Consider the following 12,873-nt stretch of genomic DNA (forward strand, 5'->3'; position numbering starts at 1 on the left):
TATCTAGCTACCAGCTATTATAGTTCTAGTTATTTCGATCTGATCTTAAGAATACTAGTCCTCACATGCTAAAGAATGTCTTGTCGAGTTTATGTCAACCTCAAAAGTGCTATGTCATCGAAGATCAGTCCAACGAGTTCAACTAACTGAGAATGTTAACTTCTTACAACCTATTAGGTAAGTACATGGATATTATCCTCCTCTCCTCTGTTTAGGCTAAAATGTTCTAAAACTGGTTGACCGATCAGAGCTAATTGTAATCTACAAGATTAAAGTACCGGCCGGCGAACAAACTAATAAACAGAGTCGCAAACATGGATGTAGTCAAAATACCAAGATTTCAAAATAAACAGGGATCACATCACCAGTGTCATAACTTAATAAGACAAACTTTCCAAGTAGCTCAAGAACACAGCAGATAATGCATATCATATTTCATACCACAGTGATAGAGAGGCAGAAACAAGAAAGTTACCTTTCGCAGAATGTCCCAACAGTGATTGCCGTTGTTGATTGTTTTACCTAAACCTTGCCTTCTTGGGAAGGCTACCTCCGCCAGGTCTTCTTTCCGGTGGTCGTGATTTTCCAAAAGCCTTCATTTTCCTTCTCTTTCTGTCTTCCTCACTGTCGGATTCGTGGCCCTTTTCTCTATCCGCATTACTAGCTTCCCTTTCCAGCTCTTCCCAGGTTTTGCCTTCGTCTTCCTCAGAATCTTCATCAGAATCATCTTTATCATCATCATCAGACTCCACCAGAGATTCACTGTCGTCATCCTCCTCCTCCGAGACAGAATCTGATTGGACATCTGAAGGTACATATCCTTGATCTGATTCCTGAGAGTTTTCAGAATCTGAATCACTAGCCTCCAAGTTCAAAAACTCCCATCCACCATCCTCTATGAACTGCTCAGGATCATCGGTTATTGTCTTCAGTATCTGGCGCCAGTTAAGATTTAGCCTACTCTCGTAGTACTTGAGATCCGTTGTATCGAGCCACTCCTTAATACCATCAAGTGATGAAGTAGGGATTGAATCTATTCGCATCACATCACGCTTGAAGTCCTTGAATACAATAGTCATGTCAAAATTCTTCTGCCCAAGGCCAACTCTCTCCAAATTAACTATTTCAATCTCACTGAGAGTGATGACCACAAAGGGTGTTTCTATGAGCTCGACAAGGCAAGTAGAAGTCGGGACTATAAATGCAGATGATTTGTGTGGAACCCCATGGAAGCCAAGCTCCCTCAATGGCTGATCAAACTCCAAATCAAGTCCTTTAAATTGAGGTTGGCCCCAAAGATCGTTGACTCGGTTCACAAAGTTCTGAAAATCCATGCTAATTTTGTTCTTTCTATCGCGCTCGCGCTGCTCCTCCTCAATCTCATCAGGGTCATAGGCTGATCTTTTTCCACCTCCAATTGTCTGTACCACATCCATGACTTCAACATAAAATTGGACATCCTTGGTTTTCTTGTTACCCACCATTATGTGGTTGTGGAGGTGGAAGTGCACAAGAGTGATCATTTCCTTCTCTGCAGGCTGGAAGAATGCATGTTTCACATTTCCGAACATAATATCAACTCGCTCATCCGGTCTTGAGGTTGAATAGCGGAAACCATTAGTGTGAGCTTCTAAGGTACCGCTAAGCTTTCTGCCACGACCACCAAAGACTGGACGGATCCACAAGTCTGATAGTCTAATGGGTTTAAATTTTGCTCCAGCAAGTTGGAGTTTCTCTTGTGTAACTAATGTTGCTCTCTCAGCTTTTTCTGATTCCCGGGAAGCAACCTGCCGGCGGAGGGTCTTGATTAACTGAACCACTTCACTAATATGCCTTGGGTCCTTGGAGTGGAATGAAACTTCTTTAACGTATATAGAATCATGAAACTTCTGCAAGTTTGGATCGTTCTGTGAAAAGGGAGCGCCGGGGACATTAAAGATAATCCGGATATAACATGTGCGACTGGTATCCTGCTGGCTAGAGACACTCTTCACGGTAGCTATATGGAATGGTACCATCTTTCCATAAATTGGTAACAGGATGGCCTCGTTCTTCTGGTCAACCTGAATCATGAAATCTCTTGGCGGAGGTAAATCATTGACATTCTTGTAGGCAATCAGCTCTCCGGAAGGTTTTACAGGACCATGATTTGCCCCTTCAGTTCCACGACCAGCAAGTCTCCTTGCAGTTTCTTCATTCTTCCGACGAGCCAGTGCTGCTTGATGCTGTCTCCTTAACTCCTCCTTTGATACCTCATGGTTGACTGATCTGAGTGTTGCCTTAGATGGATATTTCTCAGTAACAGTAGGCATGGATTTGATCTTGGGCGGCTCTTCTTCTTCGTCTTCATTGAATGAATATGCTACATCCTTCACGGCTTTAGAGCAGGTAGAAGTTACCACTTCTGGATCATTTTCACTAATGACAACAGTATCTGCAAGCAAAATAGAGAACTTTTGGGTTTTGGGATTCTTTGTCTCAGTTTGCAAATTCTGAAACCCAAGAGACACATTGAAGATCATGCCAGGTTTCAGGATCCTATCATTTTTACCATTGAGACTGAGACCTGACTCGCGAAATTCAAGGCCTATTCCTGTTCCCGCAGATTTTGTCAAGTAGGGAGCCAATTCAGGCGCTTCCTCTTCAACTACAGAAACTGCTGCTAGATATGCATCACTCGACTTTTTCCCTGACCTCAATGCCTTAATTGCTGCATCATGGGCCTTTAGGAGTACTTCATAAGCCTTGCTCTGCACTGAATTGGCATCAATTAAGAAAGTCCTTGCTACATTGGAGCAATAGCTTCTGTAACGACATCCTATTGCACATATTATCACACTCGTAGAATCGTAAAACAAGTTGTCATCGTTGCTTGATGCACTTGGTTTCAGATCAAATACACCACCACTCTGAAAAATTGGTGGGTAGCATATATCAACATTCTCAGCTTTCAGCCCCACCTTTATTCTTGTCGGCTCGAGTATAACCTTTTCTGTGTCATCCATTAATGAAGAATGAGTAACCCTCTTTTCTTCATCAATAATCTTCTCCAACTTTGGGACCACAAAATATTTCATCACGGAGGAAGTCAGATGGGCGGCTCTCTTCACATTAATAACTTCATTAGTGTCCTTTACAGCAAACAGGTCTGCGAAACCACTAGTCACATCAACTAGCTGAAAATTAGCATCCTTAAGCTTCTCATCCCATAGCTCCAGAAGATTCCCTTCAGGTGCCTCTCTAGCAATGTGTCCAAAAACAGGGATGCCGTGGCCATTCAACCGTGATTCAGCACGAATTGCTTCAAATATATCATCCATTAATGCAGCACCGCCATCGCTTTTTGCCTTTGTGTGCATTATGACGTCCACTTTCACAGCAGCCTTTGCAGATTTTTTCACAGCTTCGAGTAATCTCACCTTCTTCTGGCTACACAAAAAATGGATCTCTTTCTTCGTGAAGACCATAATTGTGTCTGGAAACTCATAACCAAACAACCATATATTCAGCGCCGAGGACTTCAGGTACCTCAGATCCTCTGATGGGGGAGGGGTTGCCACCGCTAGAACCTCAGAACCACCCCACATACCGTTCTTGAACTCACTCCAATGTGAGTACAACATCTTTAACCGTCTGCTAAAGTTTTCAAGATGAATTGTGTAAGAATTGGCGGCGCTTCCTGATGTCTTGCCATTCCCAGTATTTCCTTTCGCAGGACGAGCATCAGCCATTGAAAATACTGAGCCAGCTTAGTCGAATAAATGTCCACAAAATGAACTGTCAGAAACGATGATACAATTTCAACAGCACCCGCTAATCGTTTCCCTGCCAAGGCTTAACCGGATCAGCCGAATCAAGATCTTTTCCATAGAATACAATCTTCATATATATTTAGAATGCAATCATTTCCGTAAAGGAACAACTTCAACAAAGATTCAAGAAAAAATACCATACTCCATTTCTCAGAGGTACTCACTGCAGCAAAAACAAAGTATAAGCATCAAAGTGTACATCCTCGGATCAGTAACCGCACAATAACCTACTAAGACTCCAAATCAAAAAACCTTCCTAAATCATCAATCATAATTCACATCCTGTCTCGACAACAATAATCAAAACAAAAGGGTGAAGCAATTCCACTTTGACTTTTCATCATCAACAACCAATCAATCAATCATTCATTCATTCGTATAAGAAATCAGCCACACAAAAAAAACAAAAACAAAAAAAACGCAAAAACCACAAAACGGAGGAGAAAGAGACGAATCGAAGACTTACATTATTGAAGTCGGAGGAGCAATCAATCAAGTTATAGAGAAGAAGAAGAAGAGAGCACAATCGCGAGGATAATGGTGGCGGAACCTCGATTAGTCAATGTAATAATCATGGATCATTTCTGTCCTCTTTACCCTCTTTCCTTCGCATTTTTCTTCACAAAAAGAAAGGGCAGATATTTCTGGTGCCGTGGCGACTCTTATATATAGTTTTACATAATTACATGGTTGCCCCTGCTGTTTAACTAAATTACCGTTGAACACGTGGCGCAGTTTGTAAGGCCGGTTTGCTCTGTTTTTCTGGACCGGTCTCGTTGTATGTAATACTTACATTAAAATTAAAATTAAAATTAAAAGAATAAAGTATTGTTCAATTTATTTATTTATTTATTTTATTCTTTTTACATAGTAAGATTATTTCTAATTATAATCCTATTTTTGCAGGAGTTAAATTATATATTTTTATTTTACAATATATTACTTTTTATAGTATTTTAAATTTATAAATAACACTAAATAGTAAAATTAAAGGGTGGATTAAGTAACTTACCATGTAAAAATAGCAAAACTATTACTACTTTTGCGAATTGAGTTGGAAATAGTCTAAGTGTTTTTTTTTTTTTTTATCGTTTCAAATCAAAATTAAATTATTCACTTATACAGTATGTTGAAAATAAATTGTATTTGGATTTTTTTTATTTTGGTTGATGTTGTATGCAAATATTCAATCAACGAACGAATATTGATGATAGACGCAACTCAATTTGTCTTGAGCCTAATCAAACAAGAAGATGACCTAAAATCGATTAAGCCAATAAAGACACAAGAAGAAGTCATCGAAATTGATAGAGTTGTTGCTCCCCATGTGATAGAATAACAAAATTCAATTGTAACAAAATTAGTGTAGGTGGGGAAAGATAGTGGAGCAAAAAGATTCATTCTTGATGGAATTTGTTAAATGATTACTTCCTCCATCCAGCTAAAAAGTATATATATTTCTATTTTGGGACATCCAATTACAAAGTAAATATTTGATTAAATAACTCACTTTTTTTCTACAAATACTCCTACTTTACATCACATCATTACTTTTACACCAAAAAGTAAGGGCAAAAATGTCGTTACACTACTTTTAACTACCCACTATAATTAAAATACTATTATTTATTAAACACCGTGCTAAAAGTAATTGTATACTTTATGTATGGACGGAGGGAGTATTTATATGAGTGAGAAAATACAATAATGGTGTTGAACATTATAGTTTGTCGCTGGAGAAAAAAACGAGATTATTGAACATTTTGGGTTGGCGGAAACAAACAAGAAATGAATGTCTTGATTTCTTTATATGTGTAATTCAATTGTATCCAAATATCCTTGTGTTGGATCCTAAAATTCGGAGGTTCCAAAAATGTTCTTCGATTTGCCCGTGTGGGTTCCGGAAGTACTCCAAAGAGCCTGTTCATCATCGAATTTTGGGCGGCTCCTTCGATGGAGGCTGTATGGCTTCGAGCCTAAACGATCGATTTCGATGGATTTAAATTAACATCTAATAAAACTCGGATAAATCTACTGGAAAGCGGATAGAAAACATGTAATTTGAATTAAAATGGCTAAAAACGAAACTAGAACATGAAAAAAAAAATAAAGAAAAATACGAGTTGATCTTCTTGTGCGTGTGTTTAATGTGTTTTTTCCTAGTTTTAATCATAAGCTAGAATAACCACATCTCCCACTAAAAGGGGCAGTTACAATTATTCATCTACCACTCTCAACCGCCTGGTAACCTCCCACTACTACCTCCAACTTTCTTGTAACCTCCTTCCACTACCTCCTAACCATTTGGTAACCTCCTTCCATCAGCTCCCTGGTAACCTTCTTCCATAAGCTCCTAATAACCACCCGGTAACCTCATTCCATCAGCTCCCAATCGCTTCCATTGCCTTTGGACCAGGTTCCACTTGCTCTGAACTTCTTCCATTGCCTCTGGACCAGATCTGCTGCTTACTCCGACTTCTTTCCATCGTACTCCTAGCCAGTCCACGGGGATGTATCCCCAACAGCCTCGGGTTAGATGGAATCTTCGGTTTTCCTCTTGTTGGCTTGTTCCATGGAGCTTTTTTGAATAAAGTATGAGAGTGCATAGGCCCTCCACTAATGTTAAGTATGAAATTATTAATCCAGGGCCAACGGAGGTAATTATCTCATGATCTGTGGAAGCTGTTGTTTTCTATCTTGTGGAGACAACCTTCTTCTGCTTTGTGGAAGCACCGTAGTCCAATGGAGGTAGTTGTTTTCAACCCAATGGAGACAGCACTTTCTGACCTTATGGAAACATTGTCCGGGATGAAGTCGCCATAGTCCAAGAAGTTGCTGCTCTAAGGTCCACGGAGGCTGCTGCTTTCGGCCCTGTGGAAGCACCGCAATCCAATGGAAACTGTTGCATTCGGCTATGTGGAGACAACAGTCTTTGGCTTCGAGGCTTGAAACTCCATTGTTGTTGAGCGGCTCCGTGGCCAATGAGCTCTGGCACCACTTTTGTCTTCGAGCCTCTTTTTCGTTCAGGTGTTTTTGGACCCATATCCAACACCTTGTGTTTCAATGGATTCGATATTGAATTTCGTCTGGTTAGAACCCCCAAATATAGGCTAGTTAGAGCCGAACTGGGTTATCAAAATTGTATTTGTATTTTTCGTTCTTGTCATCACCGGTATATGCACTCGTAGTCCGATCATCAAAGGAACTTGTTCTTGCTGTTGTGTGACTTCAAAGAAATTTGGGGCAAATACGGTATTCAATAAAAATATATTATTGTCTCTCACAAAATATCACGTCAAATACTTTTAAACAAAAATTTAAAATAAACACTTCCTTACAAATCAATTTCAAACCACAACCAAACAAACTATAATGAATAAAATAATATAAATGTGTATTAAATTTAATTGATAAAATTTATATTGTATGATTTAATTATGAATTTATATTATACCAAACATATATATTTAAATTTTTATTTATTCGTATTATACAAATTTTTATTATCTACAAAATGACATATATATTGTATATATTTTTTTACACTATAATTATTATAAATGTTAAATAGATATAATATTTGAAACAAAAAATATATTAAAAAGAAAAAAAGAAAGAAATGCAGCTTTTGCTGTCATTTGCAGCAAATGTCTTCTTCGGAAAACCGACCTAGTTTGGGGGAAAACACTATGCAATATTTGCATATTGTTTTCCCCAAACTGGAGAAACAGACCCTTTATACTTCAAATAAAAATATATTAACTTTTACTAAAATATTATATTAAATGATACTCCTTCCTTACGTCCCTAAAATATAATCTATTAGGTTCGGCATAAAAAATAATTTAAGTGAATAATTGAAACAAATATATCTTTGAGAAACATTTGCGTTTGTTTGGGAGTTTAGATTTTGAGTTGGGATTTGAATAGTAAAAATTTTGAATTTGAATAGTTGTATAATGTGATATAAATAGGTATTGATGTGATGTTTTGAATGTAAAATTGATTTTTAGTATAATATAAAAAAATAAAAAATAGATGTTTGATTTGATATTTTTAGGGGAAACAATTGAATGTAAAAAAATTAGAAAAAATGTAAAAATACTAATCTTTGTTATAACTAAATATTAAATGAATAACAATAGTTATACTCCCTTTGTCCAATAACTAGGTATCTGTTCAATTTTTTGCACCAAATTTTAGAAATATTAATATTATATTAAGATTTAACATGAATAAAGTTGAAATTACTAAAATAACTTTATTAGTATTATGTTATATAAACGTAATGACATTTTTGTAATATATTGTAATTTGTAAAGTTATTTGTAATGTTAGATAGATAATACAATTACTAAAAAAAATGATACTTTGCTATGGGACGAACTAAAATAAAAAAACAGAGAGAGAGAGGGAGTAAGTATTTTTTGAATTTAGTTAGTATATATATATATATAACAGATACGGAAGTTTATTCCTTGTTGTACAAAGCTATACTTTTATTTGCAAATCATGTGTACATGTTGAACTTTTATTTCATGATTTTATTATTCCACAAAATACATATAATTTTATGCAATGATTGAACAATTGATTTTAGTTATAGTTTTGTCTTAATAATATAAATGTCATTTAAATTCCCAGGAAATCAAGATGGAATAATAAAGATAAAAAAACACAAGAATTTGGTAATTCAGTTCGATCACGATGATTTACGTCTATGGGGTGCTGCCAAGCCAGAAATTTTACTATAAAGTACGCAGACACATGTTAAAGTGAGAATACATGAATATTTATAGTCTATGCCTATGATAATAATATCCAACTCATATCTATAAATCTCGGATATTATATCCAAATCATATCTAAATCATATCCCTAAATTTTATGATATAATCAGGCTTCATATCTCAACAATCTCCCAATTGAAGACTGATTTCATCTTCCACTTCAACATTTTACTTCATCGGAAATGACGACGCCAAGTCTCCTTCACTCATCGAGGCCCATTGAGGTTGAATACAACCTCAATTCATCTAAGGTCACCACCTTAGATTGTCTTTTAGGATTGCTCATAAATCGGTTCACTACTCCCACTGCACGTGCTTTCCACCTCGTAAAGGTATCAAAAGCATCATAATTACACTTAAGGAAATATATCTATACCTCCCTTGTAACGTCGTCAATGACCACGGGGTAGTACTGTGAGCCTCCAAGGGTCAATACAAAAGCTGGTTCCCGCAAGTCCGTATGAACCAACTCCAACTTTTCCTTTTCCAGGTCTCTCTCCACCCTTTGAGAACGCCACCTTTCGTTGCTTCCCAAAGATACAGTCCTCGCATACTCCAATATCGAAGGACTTAAGACCTAACAATCTTTCCTTTGACATGAGCTTCCCTATCCCCTTCTCACTCATGTGTCCGAGACGAGAATACCATAAATTTGTGTCATTATTTATGGGCACGGAACTGATTCCGTATTGCATAGTTTTCGTTATGTAAAGAGTTCCATCTCTTCTCCCTTGGGCCACCAGAATGGATCATTGAGTTACCTTCCACGACTTAGTTTAAAGAACTGTCGAGTAACATACCTCATCCAATTGTCTCATGGAAATCAGATTCCGTTTTAGACCCATGACATGTCTTACGTCATTCAGTCTCCACTCCCCACCATTCGGTGTTTTGATTCGAACCATCCCTTTACCTACAACTTTTAGTGTTTCATCATCTGCAAGATAAACAACACCAAAATTACCTGCGGCATAGGATTCCATGATTCCCAAATCACTGCATGAGTGGAATGACGCTACTGAGATCAAAATCCATGACTCCATTGGACTGATGACGCTCAGAATCAGCACTTCGGATATCTCCTCCGTTGCGTTTGCTGAACCCTGATCCTTCTCCGGCACCCTGCACTATTGTTTCAAGTGCCCCTTGCAGTTCCAACGTACCACCTGACTTGCATCTTCTTTGTCCTTGTTCTCTGGCTTCAACTTTGGCCATTCTTGTTCTTCACCCTTTCCCTTTGCCTCAGATCTAAATTCAGTCGAGACATTCTCCCAAAGGGTTAGTCGAACCGCACTCATCATCTTCCTTTCGATCTTCTTTTACTCGACTTCATCCATCTTGACTCCCACAAACAAGCCTAAGGTTCACTTGATATGAGAGGACATTGGATATCTCCTTTGCTGCGTTTGCCGAAACCCTTATCCTTCCCTGCTAACCTTGCACCCCCTATCACAAAGGGATCCGCTGCCTGACCTATCAATCGGGACCGACCCAACACCGCCAGGAGACTTTCGACACAAAGCACCTCCGCAGGTAACAAGGGATTCCCACAACGACCTAATGTCTAATTCCTCTCAATCCATCATACCAACGAATCAGGCTCTGATACCACTTGTTACGGAAATTCCCAGGAAATCAAGATGAGATAACAAAGATAAAAGAACACAAGAATTTGGTAACCCAGTTCGATCACGATGATCTACGTCTGGGGGCGCTGCCAAACCAAAAATTTTACTATAAAGTACGCAGACACATGTTAAAGTTAGAATACATGAATATTTATAGCTTATGCCTATGATAATAATATCAAAATCATATCTCTAAATCTCGGATATTATATCCAAATCATATCTAAATCATATCCCTAAATTTTAGGATATAGTCAGATTTTATATCCCAACGATAAAAAATTATATTTTGTATTTAAAAGTTGATTTTATATATTTGTAGTTAATATGTGTATATGATATTTTTTAATATTTCATTTGTCCATCTTCAAGAGTCACGTATACTTTTTACTTCATTGTATTTAATATTAAAAATATCTTTATATTTGTATATATATATTTTGTACAAAATCTCCTTCTATAAATATTATAAGACCCTAATGGAGTAGTTTTACATTTTTTTTTATTTGTACTATATTTTGATATAATAATTAATATTCAAATATCAATACGCAAAAAATAAATGAGACACTTAGAGAAGGACTTGAGTAGTAATATTTATGGAAATGTACTATCTAAAATATTAAGTGAACAAACCAAATTGTTTATTGTAAATAAATTATATATAAATTTAGTAAAAAAAAATATTTCATTCGTCCCATAAGAAGGATACAATTTTTCATATTTGACCGTCCCAAAATAAAAATATTATTTTCTAATTTAGTAATTGTACTTCATATCTAACATAATTAATACCCTTACAACTTCCAATATATTACACAAATGTCATTACTTTTATATCACACAATCTAATAAGGACATTTTTGTCATTTTCACTATAAACTAATATAATACTAATATTAAAAGATCTACGTGCAATAAACAATTGTTACCGATTTTATGGGACGCGGGTAGTACATAAATTTGGAGGACGAATGAAATATTATTTAACAGTTATTCCTGTACAACACGGACCGACTAGTTATTATAAAAAAGTAATAAAAATATATACTTTAATTAATAATAATAATAATAATAATAAAAACCCGGGTTTTAAATGGTTCAAACCACCTATTACGGTTTGTCAAAGTATAAAATCAAAACTGAACCTTCCGAATAACGATTTCAGTTGCGGTTTATAAATTGTCGATTTCAATTTAATAATTGCCGATTACGATTTGAACTGCCGGTTTATATATATTTATTATTAATATATATTTTTTTTCTATTTTTTCTAAATTTAAATTTAATATACAAATAATTAATTTTAATTTTATTTAAATATATATCTATTTATTGTAATAATTGTTAACTAATAATAAATAATTAAATTAGTACGGTATAAAAAATAATTAAAATAATATATTTAAATTACAAATCAATTATTAAAAATAACATTAGTATATTATATAATAATATAATTTAAATGAATATAATTATTTAATAAAAAAATATAAATTTTAATAAATATTCTCTATGACCCAAGATAATTAACCTTTCTTTTTTTTTTTTTAATTAATGATACGATATTTAAGAAAATAATATATAATTAATTAATAATAGTGAATTATGATATTATTTTTATTATTTTTATGTGATTAATAATATTAATAATTATAAAATAAATTTAATATTTAATTAAAATTTTAAAATTTTAAAAATTAAATCACAATAAAAATATTAAAAAATATATATTTTTATAATATAAGTAAATAGAAAAATACTTTTATTTATTTATAATTAACATAACTAAAGTTGCCGAGGCTATATATACATAAAAATATTTATTTTTTTTAAGAAAAAAAATAAAAATAAAATAATTTTAAAAGTTTTTTACTTAAATAAATTGGTTTATATTTATTAAGTAAAATTTATTCAAATAAAAAATATCAATTATTATAAAAAATAAATAAATTATATCAATTATTATAAACGAATAAAATATTTTTATTGATATTATTAATGAAAAAAAATCAAAACAGATTTCAATATAACTAAAAATAATCAATTTTAATTTCAATATAAAAATTTCATCAATTTAAATTTCATTATAAATAATTTTAATCAAAATTGATCCGATCATTAAAATATCAATAAAAAACGCCGACATGGCAGCTAATTGTGTCGCTGACAAAACAAACACGACCGTGTTCTATATCAACACGGCTGTGTACGGCCATAATTTTCCTGAACGTCGTTCTTCCATTTCTTCTTTTTTCATATCCATCCGTACTCAGCAATTGGAGCTGAGGCAACACTCAAGCCGGAGCCAGAAACTATATCGGAGCCAGCGGTTGAGGAATATAAACTGGAGCTGTGGGTTAAGGATGTAAACTGGAGGCGCCGGATTGGAGAAAAAAACTGATGCGGACCGGCGGGGCCGGGCCGTCCACGAATTGGATGATCTGGCTGAAGGAGATGTCGGTCTTTTTTTACGGCGGTCCACCGGGGGGCCTCGTACTCGACGACGGCATCTTTGGCGACATAGTTGGCTTCGGGTAGTAATCGTCCTTCCACTCAATCAGATACTCCATTGTTTGATGGTGTGACTGTTGATCATCTGAATTGACTTTGCCATAGCTCTAGTCCTAATTGTAAACGTTG

General features: G+C 35.1%; 1 protein-coding gene across 2 annotated transcripts; it reads right to left on the reverse strand.

The window, feature by feature from the left end:
• Positions 1-291: 291 nt before the first annotated feature.
• Positions 292-4,432, reverse strand: LOC127262235 (FACT complex subunit SPT16-like). Of its 2 annotated transcripts, none has more exons than XM_051290828.1 (2): positions 4,279-4,432; positions 292-3,825 (listed from the first exon to the last, which is right to left on the reverse strand). In XM_051290828.1, exon 2 carries the CDS (start codon positions 3,729-3,731, stop codon positions 519-521), a length of 3,213 nt encoding a protein of 1,070 aa, XP_051146785.1. In that variant the 5' UTR covers positions 3,732-3,825; positions 4,279-4,432; the 3' UTR covers positions 292-518. The 2 variants fall into 2 exon arrangements, with proteins under 2 accessions (XP_051146785.1, XP_051146786.1); XM_051290829.1 differs by having other exon boundaries at positions 292-3,975.
• Positions 4,433-12,873: the final 8,441 nt, after the last annotated feature.

Source organism: Andrographis paniculata, unplaced genomic scaffold (assembly GCF_009805555.1).
Source record: "Andrographis paniculata isolate CXL003 unplaced genomic scaffold, ASM980555v1 Contig65END, whole genome shotgun sequence".
In the NCBI taxonomy this organism is placed as follows: Eukaryota; Viridiplantae; Streptophyta; class Magnoliopsida; order Lamiales; family Acanthaceae; genus Andrographis; species Andrographis paniculata.